Consider the following 21745-nt stretch of genomic DNA (forward strand, 5'->3'; position numbering starts at 1 on the left):
CCTGTTTCCACGTGGCCGCTGAGCAGGTCACGTGACTGAGGTTTCCAATGAAAGCAATGGCTCCTTATCAATGGTCTTCAACACAGCCCCACACAGGCAGATGACATTTGCCCACCAACAGTGTTTTTAGATTTAGAAGAAGCATAAAATCCCAAAGAAAATCCTGATTTTAGGAAAAGATCCTCATTTTCCAAAAATGAAAATATTTTTAGAGAATTTTACTTCTAGGCATATTTTTTAAACTCTTTAATTACTTAACTCTTTCTAAAAATTGTGATGGGTTTTTCATAATAAAAGATGATCACTCGTGAGCAAAACATATTGCTATAATTCCCATATTTCAAAAGACTAAGCATATTCTTCATTATATTATTAGTGATAAAATGTTGCAGATGGTTCCAGAAATATGTTTAATTGTAAAGCTCGGTGAGGCACTGAAATCTAATTAATGTTTCTGCTAAATGTGACTTTAGAGAAGGCCAAGCTGTGAAAAATTAAGATTGATCTAAGTTAAGTATTTTTTTTTTCGCTCTTCTGTACTTCCTCCCCTGACTTCTTCAAAGCACAATCCCTTTCTCCTCCAACAGGAAAACACCAAATAATTCAAGCCAACCCAAGAGTATAATAACACACACTTGCCAGGAACAGCCCTGCTGAGACCTCGCAGGTCTCCTGTTGTCTTTCATTTTTGTGACTATGAGTTATCAATGAATCACTTTAAGAAATAGTTATTCTTTTTTTTAAAGACATATTCTGTATTCCAACTCTTACCATATACATAATGTTAAATGCTACACACTAACATGCAAGGGCAAAACACACACACAAACACACACAATTTTAAAAGCCATTAATAAAGTATGCTTTTCTTTCCCCTACAGGTAAGGGGAAAAAAAAAAAAAAAGACACATCTTGGAAAAGCTCCGAGCTGCAGGACTTAAAAATTATGTATCAGCAGTTCCATCAGGTTTAAATGTTAATTCCTTAATGCCATCAACTCAACCACACCTGACTTGAATGCAAGTGTCTGTCCCCCCACCCCCGTCATGAATCTCTAACTGGAGGATAAAATATACTTTATCACCAAACATGCTAAAACTAACTGTTCCAGAACTTATTCTGAAGTAAGAAGTAACTAAAATCACAAGTAACAAATGGGAACTTGAATGCTCTAGAAATTCTAAACAGGCTAAGGAACCCCATCTTGCCGTGGACTCAGTAACATCAAGACAAACTAGAATATAAGAGAGCAAGTGAGAATCTTGACGTACAAGCTCAGCAGACACTCCATCTCAACATATCCAAAACTATTTCCCTGACCATGCTGCTGTCACCCTGCTCTTCCCAACATGAAGTAACAGCATCACTACCTACTAAGGCCATCAAACGTTCTAGTTTTTCTTGGTTTTCATCATCCCTTCCCTTCCATCCCATTCCCCAAACCACACTCTGCTGGTCCCATCCCCGTCTCTTGCTTTCAACACGCCCCCTACCCTAGTTCAGCATCCTAACTCCTAGATGAAGGCACTAACTCCTTACTCACAGCCCTGATAGTCTTCAATCCTGTCTACCAAAACTTTTAGAATGTGTCACAATTAAAAACCCTTCAATGGCTACTCACTATCTACAAATGAAGTTCAAACTTCTACATGGACAGCCCTTCACAATATGGTCCCATTCGCCTTCCAGTTTTACTTCTTGCTACTTGTATGACCTGGCCACTCTGAAATACCTGTCACTCCCAGCACATGATCTCATGTCATGCCTCTTTAACCAAAGTTGGCTATTTGTCTGCCAGTGATGCTCTTCCCCACCATCATTTAGGTAAAATGTATCCTCTCAAGACCCAGTCAGATGTCAAAAGTCTGGAACCTTTCTCAAATGCTTCCATCCTCCAACCAGAATTAACTGTTCCTCAGCATTTCATGACATGGACTAAGGTCCCAGCTGGCCTGGATTCAAATCTTAATTCTGCCCCTTCCTATCTTTCATTTGGGGCAAGTTACTTAATCTCTATATATCCTAGTTGTCTTGTCTACAAAATAAAAATTATTATGATTATTGTTCTAACACCTAACAGCTGTGCTTTAGTTGCCCTAAATGCCCAAATCTTATTGTTATTATTATTCAAGTATAAACTCCTTGAGAACAGGAATCATATCATATACTCCTATTTTAATTTCATCACCTAAAATAATGGCACTTTTACTTTAAAAGTCAAATAAATATAAACATAATTTATCAACCACCGTGATAGAGAAATAACCAGAAATGAACTATAATAGTCTCTCTTATGTAGCATTTATGTAGCATAACGGTAAAAATCGTATCGGTCCTTCATACTGGCAACACTTTCCAAAGTACTGCCAAAAGGCAGAACTACTAATGTTAGAAGTCCGTACAAAATTGATAGTAGATAACTCTGTTGACTTCAACTACAGACATCTTACTTCTCCTAACTTTTACTTTGAAATACTTTAAACCCACAGAAGGTCAGAAGAACAGCACACCACAGACTTCTATAGTTCCCCCTTGAACAACACGGGTCTGAACTGCATGGGTCCGCTTATATGCTGACAACAGCATGGGACTGTAAATGTACTTTTTTCTTCCTTACGATTTTCTTAAAACATTTTCTTGTCTCTAGCTTACTTTGTTGTAAGAATACAGTATTTAACACATAGAGCATATAAAATACATTAATATATATTAATATATTAAATACATTAATTAAGTTAATTGACTGTTCATGTTACCCATGATCAGATCTGGGGGAGTCTAAAGTTGTATGTGGACTTCCAACTTCATGAGGGGTCACTCCGCTGTATGGTCAACAGTCAACTGTAATCTGTGTAGCACACTTTGAGGGACTGTGAACATCCTGGTCCTTAACAAGTCTGTGGTCTTATCATCCACTGATAATCTCTGCCTAAATAGATTCTGATTCTGATGGTGCTAAAATGATGTGGGTTTTTTTTTTTTTTCCGATGATTCCTTCTATATTATTAACTGATACTTTTCTATTTCAAAGTTTTTCCCTTCTAGCTTCTCCTCCCTTTCAAATAGCACTATGGTATAAAAGAACTATTTCATTCAGTGTGTTAAAACTCACTATCGTCATTATTCTTTTAGAAGCTCAAATTGTCCCAAATTTGGCAGGACTTCCTCTTTCCTGGTTGGAGATTTCCTCCTTTAATTCAAGTGGATCCTTTAGACAAGCCCTACGTGGCACAAAATAATCAGGTTCACTTTACTTTTTACTTTTTCTACGCTAAACCTAGATCAGCCACTTCTTTGAGAAATAGTGGTTCAGTGTGCCTGGGTGGTTCAGTGAGTTAAGTGTCTGCCTTCAGCTCAGGTCATGATTCCGGGGTCCTGGGACAGAGCCCCACATTGGGCTCCTTGCTCAGCAAGGAGTCTACTTCTCCCTCTCCCTTCGCCCCTCGCCCTGCTGGTACGCTCTCTCACGCTCAAATAAATAAAAGTCTTATTTAAAAAAAAGAAGAAGAAAGAAAAGAAACAGTCGTTCTTTTTAATGGGGAATGGTTTTTAAAAACTAAGATCTGGGTACTAGGTGAGTTCATCATTACAACTGTTAAAAGCAGATAGAAGACACATAGTATAGGAAAATTCTATTCTCCCAAGAATGTAAAAACAACATATATCAAGAGGAAAATAATGCCGAGGTCTTTGTGTCTATCCTATATTCCCTTTGCTACCTCTCTGTCACCTCCACTGACTATGGAAACGGTATATTGTTGTGCACTTTTCCTCCCATGAGCTGTTTTCAGAAAAGGACGAAACTTCCATTTGAAGTTTGCAATCTGATACCCGATTGTCCTAAGTGATTCCCCTCTGAATTGGACTGGCCCCTCCTGCTCAGGCAAGAAAGGTATAAGGACTAAATCTGACTGCGACCAATGTCTCCTTTGCTGCTTCTCAATCTCCAGTTTTTTCCCACCCTAGGCAGGACCAATTGAACAGTAAGTGCGTAGAAACTGCTGAATCCACGTGGTACTAACATATCCCCTGCGTAGCCACAGGCTTTCCTACCACTGACAACATTAATAACCCTGAGAGTAATGGCTACACACATACACATGTACACATACGCACCACAAATGGATGGATAGTAAATGGCCTTCTCTTCTAGAATAAGAAATCTTGGAACGTTACCAAAGTTCAAGTCTTCAGATCGTTTCCTGTCTCTCTGTTTGAGTATTAGGACGAGTGACTGAGGACAGCGGACTGGAGTCACATACAACTAGACCTCACCAGCAGAGGTCAGGAGAGGACAAGAAGTACTAGAAGGAGAGTCCCATTTTGATAGAATAACGACACTGAAACGTCTACTGGTCCTGTATTTTGAGTAAGATTTCACACCACATAAAATTAAGATACAGTTTTTAAAGATATCCAATATTCCATAAGCTATGCAAAATACTGCATTAGAGGAATAGCTGAATTCATGAAAATTCATAGCCTTACATACCCTTTCCTCTTTATTAAAAACATCAATAAGCTCAAAGAAACAATATAATCCATTATTAATATTGTTCTCTGCTGAGTAAATATAATAAGTGTAATTGTTTATTTGTTTAAATGCCTGTTTGGGGGACTCCAAAGCACTGTGCAAACATCAACACGAATCCTCTTATGAGGGGCTGCCCACTACCACCCCTATTTTAAACGGAGAACAGCCTTAGGCAAAATAATGCATGATGAAGCTGGAACTAAAACCATGATGACTTGACCAGGCGTTAGTGTACAAATCTTCCCAAGTGGCAGTAAGCGCATGCTTCAAGGCTATGCTTTGTAAAGGTTAATAAACACGTGTAGGATTCAGCAAGGTACTATTTCCACTGATGTTATTCAATGAAGTAATACATGCAGAATTTTTTATTAGCCTCCTGGAAACTGTAGACTTGGCTATTAGGGCTAGGCAGTCACTGAAAAACAATGAACTAAACTTAACCCAGAAAAACTGGGGGAAATTCTGATAAACTCAAAAGTTTACAGTCTTAGACTGCTTTGCATATGTCTAAAGTTCTCATTCCACTCTAAAGAGACCAAAAGTATATAAGGCAGGTCATGTAACAGGAGCAGTTTTAGACAAAACTTATACCAAAGGCATAAATGGAATCTCAATGAGCAGCCTCAGCATCCTGCATCTTTCTCAGTAAAAGAATGGCAAATGCATATAAAATTACATCTTAATGTTAAATTATTAGGGCATGCACAGGTTTTTTAGTGACTTCCTATTACACTCTTTAAACAAACCACCAATTAATTATAAGCATAATTGCGCCGGGTGGGTCTTTTATTCTACAGGCAAGTCTCTTAAAAAACAAAAATGTAGGGCGCCTGGGTGGCTCAGTGGGTTAAAGCCTCTGCCTTCGGCTCAGGTCATGATCTCAGGGTCCTGGGATGGAGTCCCGCATCGGGCTCTCTGCTAGGCAGGGAGCCTGCTTCCTCCTCTCTCTCTCTCTCTCTGCCTGCCTCTCTGCCTACTTGTGATCTCTCTCTGTCAAATGAATAAATAAATTAAAAAAAAAAATGTAGGGGGCGCCTGGGTGGCTCAGTGGGTTAAAGCCTCTGCCTTCAGCTCAGGTCATGATCCCAGGGTCCTGGGATCGAGCCCCACATCCAGCTCTCTGCTCAGCAGGGAGCCTGCTTCCCACTCTCTCTCTGCCTGCCTCTCTGCCTACTTGTGATCTCTATCTGATAAAAAATAAAATCTTTAAAAAAAAACAAAAAAAAAAAGTAAAGACAACCTCCCTCAGGCATGGATCCTCCACTAGTTTTTGTCTTCTATTTCTTCTTTCCCTCACTGTCACCCTTCTTGAATCATCTGTATCACCAGTTCCCAGACTTCTGAACTTTCTGCACCAGAAAACTATGCAAAAGAAAAAGAGAAGCAGAGGCACCGAAGGGAGAAGTCTACACTGAGTTGCCAGATTTCGTTTTGTCAAACATGAATATTATTTTGTTAAAAGATACCTTCTAATTCTACTCTCCCTAATTTCTCAAATAAATGCCATTGTGATATTCAAAAGTGTTTAGGTCACCATATTTAGTGTTAAAAAGCAGCCAATATGTTCACTGAATTATGCATTCGGCCATCACTTACTGAGCATATATACTATATGCAGGGCTCTGTGTTCTGGGGGTACAGCAGTGAACAGAGTAGATAACCCCCACAAAGAGATGACCTCTTATTGAGCAAACAGACAAATTAAAGATGTAAGGAACATATTTAAAATGTGAAATAGTGTTAAGTGCTAAAAAGAAAAACAGGGGAAAAATAAGCATGTGTGGGGGGAGGGAGTTCCCAATTTTAGATATGATGGTCACAGAAGAGAGTCTTATTCTGAAGGTGACATGTGAGAAAATAGCAAAGGAAATGGAATGTATCTCATAGCTACTGGGCAGTGAGGCAGGGAAGCGCCCCAGAAGAGGAAGCAGCCAAAGAAACAATATGGCAGGCATGCTCTGGAACCACTACGGAGGCCAGTGAATAAGGAAGAGAAGGCAGTGAGGAGGAAATGAGAGCTTTAACAAAGACCACGTCATAAAGAACTTTGAAGGCCACTCTAAGGCCTTCCTGTTTTACTGTGGATATGACTGAGAGGCAACACAATGTTCCAATCAGAGTGTCATGATCTTACGTATTTTAACAGGCTCATACTGTCTCTGTTGGTGAAGAGGAAGATCACGGTGGACAAAGGGGGACAACAGCAGAAGCAGGAAGACAGAAAACTCCAGAAGAGAGGTTATAGTGAACAGGGTGGCAGAAGTGGTGATTGTAAGTCATCACATTCTGAATGCATCTTGAAGGAAGAGCTCACAGCGTTGATGAAATGCAGACTATGAGAGAGAGAAAGTCAAAGGTAACTTAGAAGTTTTAGACTGAACAAGCAAAAAAGTGGAGCTCCCATTTATTGACACAGGGAAGTGTGTTAACAGAATGGATTTAAAGAAAATACCAGACTTCTGTTTGGACATTTGTTAGACATCTAAGTGCACAGATTAAGTCAGACATTTAAGTGTAGACATTTAAATGTATACGCAAGGATATACAAGTATGGGATTCAGGGAGCCACAGATATGGTCAGCATTTTAAAACCAAAAGACGAGATGAGACCAAAAGGAAAAAATACAGACAGAAAAGAGAAGTTCCAAGGCCTGGGCCCTGGGGTACCTTAAAGTACAGAGATCTAGGAGATGAGAAGGAACAAGCAGAGGAAACTGAGAACAAGCGGAGAGCCTGAGGGTCTGAGGGCTGGGAAGAAAGAATGTGTAAGAATGAGACCGTAGCCAACCACATCAAACGCTGCTGGCAGGTCAAGAGGAAGACTGAAAACTGCCTACTTGGTGACACAGTATGTTGGTAATTCGAGACCCTAATACCAGGCTAGGAGGGGGCTGGGGAAAGGGTGGGAGTTAAAAATCTGATAGGAATGGATGCAAGAAGGAAAAGCAGGAATGAAATGGAATAGAAAGGGTATAGACACCTCTTTCAAGGAGTTTTGCTGTAAGACCAACAGAGAATCTGGGTAGTTCTGAGGAGGAAATGGGACAAAAGAAGACTGGTACTGGGGTGTCCTTTACAGGAGAAATAAGAAATTTTACTCTGCCAGGAACATCAAGCAGAAAGAGAAAGACCTCGGGAGAGGGGAGAAGAACAGCGCAAGTGACATCAGCGAACAAGTCTAATCACTCCCAGTGACAAGAGCCTCTATGCAGAGGAAGACAGGTGGGTAGGTGTGGCTGTGGAACTCTGTGGAAGCTCTCTGATTGCTTCTATTTTCTTATAAGATACAAGAAGAAGATGAGCAGGGGGTACAAAGGAAGTACTGGAAGTTTGGGGAGGAAAGAGAATGGTCCAGTAGCTGAAATGGAGCAAAACCTGACTAGGAATAGCATGCTTTCCTAATGTGCAAGTTGGCTGGAATCAGGCCTGGACTTTAGTCCAGGGGAAGCAATAGAGACGAGGGAGTAAAGGTTTGGGGAGTGATTACACGGACCTACAGCAGAAGTTCAGCTGGGGAGAGAGGGAATGAAGACATGAGCTGGGTGAGGGATAACCTAACAGTGGTCGTATCAGTGAGGTTCAAGGATAAGTGAAGTCAGGACACGGACAAGAGAGAAAACGGTCACAGAGTGGGGAGAGATCCTCAGATTCCCATTTCAAACAGGACTGATACTGGCCACCAAGAATCTCCCGCCCAGTGTCTCACTTGACCTTCCTCTAGTCATCGGATGACAGTGAGTGGCTCCACGGCAGAAACTACCTCTTCTTTGGCCCCAGTATTCTAGGCGGCACCTAGTCCACTGCTTGATGCGCAGCTGCTACTCGATGTACCTACTGTAAGAAACTCATCTGCCAGAACATCAAGGTTATGATACAGGGAGAAGACGAGGCAGACACAAGAGAATTCATCCGCAGGAAGTACCTGTAAGGATCTTTATATATTTCAAAGGACAATTCTATCTGCATCTTAAAGGTACGCTTCATTTTCTTATTTTCAGAAATTTTTGACTTCAGAAAGATTTTTCTAAAGTGTTTTCTGAATTCTCATTCTAATTCTTTACCTCCATTATCTGAAACTCAGCCTGTTTCCCCGATCAAATATAAGCAAACCAAAGATAATCTCAATCAGTAGCCTGCCTTTCATTCTGCAATTCATTTTTAGTACAGAAAAAAAAAAAAAAAAAGAAGAAAAGAAAGAAAGAGAGAGAGAGAGAGAGAGAGGGAAGGAGATTCTGACCAACCTTAAAATATTCAATCCCTAGTTCTCATGCACACACAGCTATGGGACAAGCTCCCTCGCCAAGTAAAATGAACACAGGGGACACTGAGTTTAAAAAAAAAAAAGAGTGACAAGTTTACTATACATAAGATTTTTTAAAGTCCTTAAAAGCTAATGGACTTATCTGACTAAAGCAAACTTCTGTTGTTTATAGGAAATTTGGTTACAAGCTCATGGAATAGCTCTATTACAAACAGCTGCAGGTCTAGAATCCTGCTTTACTAGCTACAGAGCACATGAGAATCACTTGCAAAGCTTTCCGCAAATGACCTACCTGGGCTCCTGCCCAGAGAGTCTGACCTAACAGACGGAGGAGGGTCCCCAAGCACCTGCGCTCTACATTCAAAGCACTCCTAGACTGAGACTGTCTAGCAAACAAGTCTCTGAGAACTGCTACTTTTCTTTCTTTCAAGTATCTACCAGAAATTCCAAAAAATCTCCTAAAATTGATTCACTGTTAATTACTTTCTTAGAGATACACTCTGGGTCAAATTTAAATGGCCACACCATTTACATAACATGGCACTCAAAGTCACAAAGGTGGAGATTTAAATCCTCTGATAACATAATTCACCAGTGATGATAAAAACATGCAGAGCTGGACTCACGCGTTCCACAGCTGCGTTGTGATTCGGGAGCTCCTCCTCACTGCAAAGGAAGAACAGTAGATGTGAAACAGTTAAAATCATAGTGAACTTTTTAAATATTATATACGTATAGATACAGATGATATACATGACCGTCATCACAAGAACGGATCACACTACATAAGCTTCCATGCTACCAAATTCAATATAAAACAATTAGTGACCCTGAACCCACAAGGTCCCCTATCCCCCAATCTCTAGATATACACTGTCCAAGATAGTCTTCTCCAGCCACATGTGGCTATTTAATCTTAAATGTTAAGTTCAAATTAAATAAAAATAACAATTCAGTTTTTTAGTCTCACCCCAGCCACAGTTCAAGTGCAAGACAGTTATGCAGATAGAAGCTATCATTTTGAACACTGTGTATATAGAAAGAATATTCCCACCACTGCAGGAAAAGTCCTACTGGACAACACTCCTACAGACCAGGAATCAGCAACCTTCTTCTGGGAAGGTAAATATTTAAACAGTAAATACAATGGGCTTTGCACACCGTGTAGTCTTTGTCATTAACTATTCAACAGTTACGTTGTATTGCACATACAGGTAACAGTATACTAAGTGCGGTTTTATTCTCACAAAACATTTTCAAAAACAGGTGGTGAGCTGACTGTGATGTGGTCATAGTTTGCCAACCTCTACTTGACAACATCACCTCCACTCCGTGGCTCAAACTATGGCCTATAACAAATGATTGCTTTTCACAAAATGATAAAAGGATCGGGGCACCTGCGTGGCTCAGTCAGTTTAAGTGTCTGCCTCCAGCTCAGGTCATGATCCCAGGGTCCTAGGATCAAGCCCTGCATTGGGCTCTCTGCTCAAGGGGGAGAGTCTGTTTCTCCCTCTCTTCCCCACTCCTGCTCTCTCTGTGTCTCAAATAAATAAATTAAAAATCTTAAATAAATAAATAAATAAATAAATATTTTTGAATGGTGTAAGAAAATAAAACAGCCTCCAACAGATTAATGAATGAAAAAGGAAAATCTAATTCTATACATCAGGAAAGCTACATTTGTCAAAACTCCAATGGGGATGAGATTTTTAAATATGCAACAAAAGATCAAATTCATTTCCTCATACAGTAATACTGTGATATCAGCTCTAACCTGAAACATCTTGAGCCTCTTGTATTAACAGAAAAACAATGCACTATCTGTAACAAAGTTCTGAGCGTTGAACTGTGACCACAGTCATACTGATGGTTGGGCAATGATACAGATTATCCTCGTAGTTTCTCTTAAACCACATAATACCACGCACATTAGTATTCAAGAATCCAGTATGTTCGAAGGCTCTCTTCTGCTACGTTGAAGAGTCCGCAGGTGAACCACAAACCAACCTACAGCAATGGAACCGACAGAAATCCAACAGCCGAAGGAGATCTTAGAGAGATAGTCCAAACCCTTCACTTCAGAGATAAGAAGCTAACATTTCACTTAGTTACAGTCATTTAGCCTAATACAGAGATGCGCAATCCTATCTCTCTAGTCCTGTGGGTTCAAACAAAGATGAACAAGATCTTCGGTTTGTGGAGCGGCATATGGAGAAAAGGCTAAGAAACCAATTCTCAAAAAGAAAAAAAAATTTGAGGATTTAATATAAAAGTTTTTTTTTAAATGTAAAATGTCCACTCTCACCTTACTGAAGGTGACACCTGGGTTTTTTGTTGTTGTTGTTTTTTTTTAATTTTCATTATACTCATAGTCTACATTTCCCTGCTAATAAATCTGTACTCCTGATTACTAGAGCCAACGATGTATGAATGGTAAAGTACATCTATCCCTTCTTCACTTATTGGCAGAAAAAGGGCTTATTGGCACCACTGGAATTTGTTTCTTAGGTGAACAGGGTCAGCAGGGACATCTTGAACAACTAGGAACATCTGACACCCTTTGCGCACACTGAGACCAGTATTTCTGGGGTGAGCAGGCCGCCCTGGGCAAGAGCAGCTTTTTGTGCGGCTGATTTGAGCAGCTCCTGATAACTGTTTGAACTTTCCCAACTGCAAATGAAGCGCCGACCCCGGCGGCTGACTGCAAGACTAGCTCTTTGAAGGCGCTGGGTACAGCTCTTTGGCCATCCTCCTACTGACCTGACGAGACTAACAGACCTCACTGTGCCTGTTCTCAGCACTGAATCAGAACCAACTTCTGCACTTGTCTGTGGAGTGGGGCTGATCATCTATCTGCTCGGGCCACATGGCCTGTGGTGCTCACGTCCTACAGACGTGAATTTCACCCGTGAAATTCAACATGAGACAGCACTGCTCTCAGCATCCCGCCCCACCTTAACATCAAGCCATACTCCTGAAAGCCCTGGGAGAGAGAGATGCAGGACCAAACGCACAACTGAAGTCAGCCGGAGGCGACATCCAGAAGTAGACAGACCAGGTGTTGGATTTCTCTCCATCTTGATATATTACGTGATTTCCTTCTGCCCTGTCACAACCCCCACCCCAGGACCTGCTTGCCTGCGCAGGAACATCATCATATCCCCAGACAGTTACTGAACTCCTACTAACCAAACCTTTTTTCATATGCATTTTTTAAATTTATTTTTTAAATTTTTGATTGAGATATAACTGACATATAACATTGTATGAGTTTTAGATGTACTACACAATGATTTATATATATATATGTATATATATATCACAAAATGATTATTATTTTAAGTTTAGTTAGCATCTATTTCCACACACAGCTACACGTTTTGGGTTTTCCCTTGAGATAAAAACTTTTAAGATCTACTCCCTTAGCAACTGTGAAATATACAACACAGTATTATTAACTATAGCCGCCATGCTGTACACTCCATTTCCAGGACTTATTTACCTTATTACTAGAAACTTGTACCTTTTGACCACTTTATCCCATTTTGCCTACCTCCCAGCACCACCGCCACTCCCCATCCCATCTCTGGCAACCAGCAACCTGTTCTCTGTATCTATGAGTTCATTTTTTTTGTTTGGTTGCTTTAGATTCCACATATAAATGATAACATACAATATTTGTTTTTCTCTGATTTATTTCACTTAGCATAATGTCCTCAAGGTCCATCCATGTTGTGAAAACGGTAAAATTTCAGAGGCTGAATAATATGCCTCTGTGCGTGTGAGTGTGTGTGTGTGTGTGTGTGTGTGTACACATTTTCCTTATCCACTTATCCATCAACAGACAACTTAGGTTATTTCCATGTTTTGGCTACTGTAAACAATGAAGCAATTAACAGCAGGGGGCGGGGTACAAAAATCTTTCTGAGATAGTAATTTCCCTTTGGATAAATACCCAGAAGTAGAATAGCTGGATCATAAGTAGTTCTATTTTGGGGGAGGGGGTGAAGGTTTTATTTATTTGTGAGAGAGCACAAGAAGGGGGATCAGCAGGCAGAGGGAAAGCAGGCTCCCCACTGAGCAGAGAGCCCAATGCCAGACTCAATCCCAGGACCCTGGGATCATGACCTGAGCCAAAGGCAGATGCTTAACTGACTGAGCCACCCAGGCTTCCCTAAATAGTTCTAGTTTTAATTTTTTAAGAAGCTTCCAAACTGTCTTCTTTCATAATAACTGCACCATTTTCACTCCTACCGGCAGTGCACGGGGGCTCCCTTTTCTCCACATCCTTGCCAAAAGCTGTTATTTCTTGTCTTTTTGATTATAGCTATTCTAACAGGTATGAGGTGATATCTCACTGTGATTTTCATTTGGATTTCCCGATAATAGGGGATGGTAAGTGTATCTTCATGTGTCTGGCAGTCATTTGTATGTCTTCTTTGGGAAAATGTCTATTCAGGTTCTTTACCCATTATTTAATCGGATTTTTTTTTACTTATTTGCATGAATTCTTTATATATTTCGGATATTAATCTCTTATCAGATACCTAATTTGAAAATACTTTCTCTCATTTGGTAGGTTGCCCTTTTTATATGCTGTGCAGAAGCTTTTTGGTTTGATGTAGTTCCACTTGTTTATTTTTGCTTTTGTTGTCTCTGTTCTTGGTATCAGATCCAAAAAATCAGAGCCAAGACCAAAGTCAAGGAGCTTACAGCCTATGTTTTCTTCTAGGAGTTTTATGGTTTCTGGTCTTATGTTTAAGCCTTTAATCCACTTGCTCTTCTGCATGTAGCTGTCCAGTTTTCCTACCACCACTTAATGAAGAGTGATCTTTGTGATCCCCATTGTATACTCTTGGCTGCTTTGTTGTAAATTAACTGACCATAAATGCATAGGTTTATTTCTGGACTCTCAATAATGTTCCATCAATCTATGTCTCTATTTTTACACCAATACCATAATGCTTTGACTACTCAAAATCTGTAACAGAGTTTGAAATCATGAAGCATGATGTTCTTTTTTCTCAAGACTGCTTTAGCTATTTTGGTCTTGTGTGGTTCCATACAATTTTAAGACTGTACACACTGTATTTCTGTGAAACAGGTCATTGGCATTTTGCAGGTATTATACTGAATCTGTATATAGCATTGGGTAGTATGGACATTTTAACAAAACAATTCTTCCAATCCATGAGTATGGGACTTCTTTCCATTTATTTGTATCATCTTACATTTCTTTCATCAATGTCTTAGAGTTTGCATAGTATGTCTTTTTCTCCTTGGTTAAATTGATTCCTAGCTATTTTATTCTCTTTGATGTAATTATAAACAGAATTATTTTCTTCATTTCTTTTTGATAGTTTTTACGATGTATACAAATGCAACTGATTTTTATATATTGATTTTGTATGCCACAACCTTACTGAATTCATTTATCAGTTCTAACAATTTTCTGGTGGAGTCTTTACAGTTTTCTATATATAAAATCATTTCATTTGCAAATAGAGACAGTTTTACTTCTTCTGTTTCAATCTGGATTTTTATTTCTTTTTCTTGCCTAACTGTTCTGGCTAGAACTTCCAGCACTATGTGAATAAAAGTGGGAAGAGTGGGCATCTTTGTCCTGTTCCTGATCTTGGAGGAAAAGCTTCAGCTTCTTACCACTGGGTATGATGTTAGCTGTGGGTGTGTCTTATGTGGCCTTATTCCTTACGAGGTCCATTCCCTCCACAATCGAAGGATGCTGAATTGTGAAAACAGTCTTGAGACTGCTTAGACGGATGAAAGAGCAACAAGGTGGTCAAGTTTTCCCATATGGATTTTCTTGCATTATTGCTTCATATCTAAAACCTTTTATACAAAATCTGCTGTGTGCACAACACTGAATGCCACAGAATTTTCCCTCCTCAAACTTCTGTGATGGCGTGCATTAATCTTCACAGCCTTAAGGGGAAAGCAGAGGACTGCTGCCTTCCCAGAAGCTACACACGATGTCTAAAATATGCATGTAAAGCGCGGCACCAACCTCAAACACAGCGGCCGGCAGACTGCAGGAGGCACTAAATGCCGCTGAGTGAACATATGAAAAAAAGAGGGTGAACACTTGCCGGCATGCATATATGCACCTTCCCCTTGCCACTTAAGTATTCTCCAAGCAGACGAAGGAAAGACCGAAGTCTGGATGAGTGCAGAGTATTCCTTTAGGTCAGCAAACTACAGCGCCATGGGTCAAATCTGGCCCACGGACTGCATTTGGCAATAAAGTTTCGATGAACACTGCCACGCTCATGGATGGTCTGTGGTTGTCTACATGCGACACCAGTAGAGCTGAGTCATTAAGTTTGAATCACAAAGATCACAAGGTCCACAAAGCCAAAAATATTTCACATCCAACTCTTTAAAGAAAATGTTTGCCTAACTCCACTTTAAAAAACGAAGGTTTGTCCTCTGAAGGAAAGAGGTCCATATAAGTTGCTAAAAGAAAATGCCAAGCGGAGAGCAAGACGCCATGCCTCGTGGAAACACATGAAGTAAAAACAACAACATGGTCATCCCTGGAAAGAGAGGGGCCTTAACTCAATCTGTTTGCATCTGCTTTAAACTTAAAAGAATTATTAACTAGAGTACATGTGCCTGTTATTTTTCAATACCTCAGGTGGCATATTTCTGTAAGACAAACTTTCAGTGGGAAACTAAAACTTAATTTGTTAAAATCAGTAAACTGAATATGTTGACTAAATTTTGTTTCTGCAGTTAAGTATGTCTAAGTTAAGATTTACTCTAATCACAAGGATTAGACAAATAGAAAGAGTTCTCAAGCTCTTGTCATCAAAACAGAGGTTCTTCAAAAACAAAAACACCTTTATTTTGGCTTTCAAATATTTACGTAGTCATAGTAAATTACAAACAATCTGCTAATTTTTGTAAATATACATGTTTTGATTAGTTGAAAATCTGAAGCTTGATATTAATTTTATCTTTATTTTTGATACAATTTCCTTCTAATCTATTAATAACTTCTGACCTAAAAAGCTCTATCATTATCCAAATTCCAAGCATTCCAAGCTGAACAGACTAGCAGTGACTATTTTTTATAACAATGCTGAAAGTTCAAATTTCGAAATTTCTCTAACTCTTAAATGTGCTTGGTTTCTCCATTCTCCAGATGTAACTCTGTCACAGGCATCCAGACCAGGGATAACTCCCCATTTCTGAATCCTAAACAAAGACCTTCCTGTTGCAGCATCAAGCCAAGCTGGTTTGGCAACAATTTTTATATTTATTGTGAAATATCCTAAAAAGCCAAGTTAGGCACTAACAACTGCAGTTGTCAGTACTGTCACGTATCATAACAAGCAATTTAAGTTACTAAAACTATAATCAGATAGGAAGTCAGAAGCCTTCGGAGAAGATCACAAAGTTACTTTTGGCCACTGTATTGTATTGACAGTGACACTTAAAACCCAATTTCACTGCAGAACCAATGAAAAATTGCACACAACTGAAAGAGCAGAAAGAAATGCTCTTTGATCAAGGTGTGATAGAAAGCAGTATCTAAATGGCTAGGCCAAGTTTATTTACTTATTCAACAATGCAAAAAAACTTTAGGCTACAGTGGCAAGCAATGGAAGGCACCAGCACCAACCTCCCGAGGAAAGTGTTTTACTTACATTAGGCATTGTAACAAAAATCAATTAGTTTGGTGAAACTTAACAAAGCCTAACATTATATTAAAATCCATTTCTCTGCTTCCTTATTTTCATTTGTGCTGGATACCGCAGGACTGCACCATGGTATAAATTTAAAAATTAGTGTGATCGTATGAGAACTGGTACCAACTGGTTTCATTTTCAAAGAAGTGGTGAGCTTAGCTATCTGACTTTACCTTCATACAAGTGACTGCCTTCAAATTTCTTTCTAGGTGTGTCAAAGCACTTCTGTGTTTTTCTTATTTAAAATACAGGACAGCAGTAACAGGCAGTATACTGCAGAAGTTCAAAACACCGGCCCTGCTGTAAGACTGCCAAGGTCTACATCCCACATCTAACACGGTCAACACAACTTGGGCCAGGTGGTTGACCTCTTTCTGCTTCAGTTTCATCTGAAAAAAAGATAAAAAGAGTACCTATCCCATAGAGGTTTTGAGAGAAATAAATGAGCTACCTGTGTAAAGGGTTTAGAACGGTGCCTGGTACAGTAAGTGCTCAATAAATACTACCTAATATCATTAAGATAAATAATGGACTGACTAAACATGTTTCAAGCAATGAGCAAAAGAGATTTTTAGGTAATTACTAGATCCTTATGGAATACACAGGTTTTTCACATGTAGTTTGTATTATATTAGACCATTTTATGGTATAAACATCTCTTTTGGTGGCTCGCTCCCAATACACAGTCACTTGAGAAGGTCAAAATCAGGTAAGTTATAGTGCACCCTCTGAATCGAAATCTGGGACAGAGCCCAGAAATTTATTTTTAAGAAAAATTTCTCAGATGACTCTAGTGTGCAGAAAAGTTTGGGACCCAATGATCCTGACAGGGCTAAAAGCTCAAACTGTCCTTTAAAACTCCATCACATACCTCAGATCTGCACACTAACCCACACAAATATGTAACCATTTCCTGCCACATTTGTGGTCAAGCTTGATTTATTTTAAAAAAAAAGTGGAAGTGGGGGTTTAATTTAAGAATAGTCTTTCATCATAGTTAAATACTGCTCTGCTAATCTGTTATGTTCAAAGTCTTCTAATTTTAACTACTCAAGGGAGCACTGTGGTTATGTCAGTAAGTATAATAATAATACCTTATATTTGTCCAGACCTTTATATGGCATTACTTATATGGCATTCTATCACTTTATTTCTTCAAAGATCCCACCATATTCTAAAGTATGCAGAGCAGTGTTGATTCCATTTTACAAACGAGGCGTGAAAGGGTTAATGCAACAAGTGAAGGCACTAGAAGGGCACACATTCTCTCACTCCCAGAACTGTTTCTCTTCACTTTGTTCACTTGCTCTATCCAAAGAAAAACAAGATACCGAAAAATACTTTCCAAATGCAAGAAAACTCAACAGAAGGAGAAAACAAAGTCTGAGTACTACAAGTTACTGCTATGAACTATCCAAAAAAATTGTACTTTTTCCTTCAAAATATAATCATATATCCTAACATTAAAAAAAAAAAAAAAACTCTAGCTTTTTCCTATTTATAATTAATGAGACTGGAAAAGAATAAATTTGAATGAGAAATTACTCACTACATTGGATGGAAGCAAGCAAACTATAGAATTGAAGTCAAGATCTAGCCTGTAGGGATCTGCCCAAACACCACCGGAACCAGAACAGGCAGAATTCACATCATTAGCGGGATGTTCTCAAGAGTCAAAATCATGTTAGCCCCTTTACAGTAGTCCAGACCTCTCTCAACTCTTTATATAACATACTCAGGATAAATGGAATTAATTATGAGAAGCAATAACACAAAGACATTTATAACTATGGGAAAGATCAACAGCATTTCCTATCATAGCTAATTTTTAGGCTGCGTAACACTGAAGTTCTAACTGCTAATTATTTTTAAAATGCATTTACATAAAATGAAATATCTTGCAATTATTTTTGAAATGCAAATTATTATTCATTTCCATTTAATTCTGCTAAATTATTAATACAACTCACTTATTACACTTTATGTTCTTACTAAAACACAATAATATTAAAGACTGTATTCTTAACAATATAATTCAATGTTAATCATAGAGGTTAACAATGCCAGGAATGTAGTAACAAAAGCACATGCAGGACTACTCCTGGAACCTTATTCATAGCCGTGCGATTAAAAATGAAGAAAATCAATATAACAGGTCACCATAGAAACATTATAATAAAAAAATTAGCTTTCAATCGATGCAACTTACTGTAAAAAGCCAAATCTATCCGTGACTTTGTAAACAAGGTAATCGGCATCCTCCCAAGGTTCAATCTCTGCACCTTCTCGTCCCTGTAATTGGGGACAAAGAAGGGTATTATTGGGAATTTATAAAACTGAACAATACTTAAAAGAAAAAGTCCCCCAAACAGGAGCTTTGTTTATGAATTAATAATAAGAGCTAGAAATAAGGCACTATCAGCCTAAATTAACTTAAAAAAAAAAAAAACAACCATTTTTGGCAATTAAATCACTATTCCCCCGTGACAAGCTTCAGAAGATCCTGTGTGCCAGCAACAGCTGACATGCAGCTAAGCCCTGATCGGACTTGGGTTTATGTGAGAAGTCAACTGGGAAAGATAGAGCAATGAAGGGTAAGAAAGCCACTCTGACTAAAACATGTGTTGTAGAAAAAAACTACTTCTTACTTCTCATCCAAACTTCCCAGAAGAGTAAGCTATCCACCTTGTCTCTCTACTTCTTTACTTCACAGCTACATCAGCCTTGACATTACTCTTGCCAACATCAAAAATTATCTGCCATTGTTCAATCCAGTGGATGCTGCTCAGTTCCTATCTAGTAGATTCCGTTCAGTGCATTTGTCCATGTTGCTTGCCCCCATTCCTCAAATTTCATCACACCAGCCTCTCTTGGCTCTCCTCATACCATCTAACTCTTCTTTTCATGGGTCTTCATGGGTCCCCCTTAACCGTCAGTGTGCCCACAGCTCTGCCCTCAGCCCATTTCTCTTCTCGTTCTACTTTTGAAGCCATTAATTAGCATGGATTAGAGAAGGAACATCAAATGTCTACACTGGTCCATCAAATTTCAGACTCAATACCCAATTGTCTTATGGACCCCTCCATGTGCACATATTTTATCAATGACTGCACAATGGCTAGTCTAGTTCCTAATTGTGATTTAACTGCATGGGGGGGGGAAAGTGCATGCAAACATGAATGAATGATAGTCCTATTGGTTTTAAATTAGTTAAGCAGTTAAATAAATTAATTAGACTTAATTAATTAAATTAATTAATTAGTTAAATAAATTAACAGACTCCACTAAAACCTATTCACAATAATGGGAAATTGTGTCTGATGCTCCAAACAACCAATTCAAAAACAAAGTCTAGGAATGTAACTATTAAGTAGAGCAGTGCCTGCCTGTATGCCTCTCCAGGAGAAGGGCACAGTCCAGATGGCTTTCTGTAATTTCATGTTCCTGTTACTCTCCCAAATAATCAAAAATAACAGATATGTAATTACATGCAACTGAGATAAATATAAAACATGACATTTATAAATCATTGCCTCCAACCCATTATAGACCTCAAGGGGTAAAGTAATAATAAGAAGACATGTAAATTGTCAACAACTGTGATATTCTAGGGCACCAAAAACCAGATTCCATAACTAACTTAGAGATAAAATGCTAATGGAGAGTATACATAATGTATAAGATCAAATTTTCAGATGTGTGTTAAAATTTTAAGAGCATATATAAATTATAAATAAAATGGGTATTTAATTCTATATGGTGCTATGGTCAAAAATTTACTGAATACCTAGCATGTGCTAGAACTATTCCAGATATTTAGGATATAAGAGTAAGTCAAACAAAAGAAATCCTTACCCTCAGAGTGTACATTCTAGGAGTGAGAGCAGACAACAAACAAAATAAGTGTAATATGAAGTATGCTGATATAGTGTAAGTGCTATAGTGAGAAATAAAGAAGAGAACAGAGATCCAGAGAGCTGACGAGTTATTAAACAGTGTGGTCAGAGAAGATCTCACTAAGATAGCAGCATCTGGGTAAAGATCTGAAAAAGGTGAGGCAATGAGCCATGAGAATATCCAGGATAAAGTGTTCTAGGCAGAAGAAACAGCCAGTGCAAAGGTCCAGAGGCAGGAGCAAGCCTGTTGTGTTGGAAGAACTGCAGAGACCAGAGTGGCCACAGCACAGGGAAAGTGGGAGAGAAAATCTGGAGATGAAGTGAGAGAAAGAAAGATGACTTCAACTGCCACATGAAGTAAACAAACTGCTTCTGAATTTAAGCTCTCCAAACACGAAATCCATTTCTATTTATATGTCTTTTCCTAATAAATGCTTACTCAAAGAGTAAATATGAATACTTACTCTGTCATATTTAGCAACTATTTCAGCTCGCTCCTGGGCAAGTTTGAGTGCTACATCCTGGTCCGAATCTGTGGAGATCAAATTTAGATGATCCGTTATTTAAAGAACCAAAAGTTAATTATTATAAAAACTAAGACAAAAGAGAAATAAAACAATAAATTGGTATTGCCTAAAAGGACAAACTAGCAAAAATCAAATAAACTTAAAAGGCTGAGTTAAGTATCTGTAACTACAACTATGAAATATCGACGCATCTGCCATTTCAATAGTACAGATATTTTAAAAAAGCAAATTTGTTAACATAGCTTTAACTTAGGGGAGATGATAAATTTTATCACTTAAGAATCAATGTTGGATCTAATTTCAGAGAAATAAGTATTACAGTAGAAACAAATGGAAAGCTCTAAGTTTTCAGATGAAATCCATCTGGGTATATGATGAGAACATTCAAGAAGGCTTTTACAAACTGAGGTAATTTGTTCACAGAACAAACCAGCATACTATATACTTCAGGAGTTAAAAAAAAATTATTTCTCCTACATGATGAAAATAATCACTTCTTCATTTGGCCTCTGAGGTCCCCCTCATCAGCTGTCCCAAGTACTATGATAATCTCCAATCTTTCCACACAAACATACCCTTCTGTCTTACTACCACCCTGTATCTTTGTGAGAATCACAAACCTGACAACAGCAGTGGAGATCATAACATGAAATAGTATGCATATGGTTACATCCCAAGTACCATAAGGAAAAACAAAAGACCAATAATAACAGGCTATATCAAAGGCACCTCTTATCAAGGAGAAAAAAAACAAGCATTTCACTGGAAATTTGGGCAAAGGCCATGAGCAAGAAATTCCCAAGAGTTAACGATAG

The 21745-nt window shown here is 38.7% G+C and overlaps 1 protein-coding gene across 3 annotated transcripts in view; it reads right to left on the bottom strand.

Moving 5' to 3' along the window:
* The window catches only part of USP6NL (USP6 N-terminal like), a 171640-nt gene that overhangs the window by 50731 nt on the left and 99164 nt on the right, over window positions 1-21745 (bottom strand). For all 3 annotated transcript variants that reach the window (XM_047740866.1, XM_047740865.1, XM_047740864.1), the window contains 3 exons: window positions 20868-20935; window positions 18717-18799; window positions 9422-9461 (listed from right to left, as the gene is read on the bottom strand). In XM_047740866.1, coding sequence (XP_047596822.1) covers window positions 9422-9461; window positions 18717-18799; window positions 20868-20935 — 191 coding nt within the window. The remainder of the gene's footprint in view (window positions 1-9421; window positions 9462-18716; window positions 18800-20867; window positions 20936-21745) is intronic.

This window comes from Lutra lutra, chromosome 8 (genome assembly GCF_902655055.1).
Source record: "Lutra lutra chromosome 8, mLutLut1.2, whole genome shotgun sequence".
NCBI lineage: Eukaryota > Metazoa > Chordata > Mammalia > Carnivora > Mustelidae > Lutra > Lutra lutra.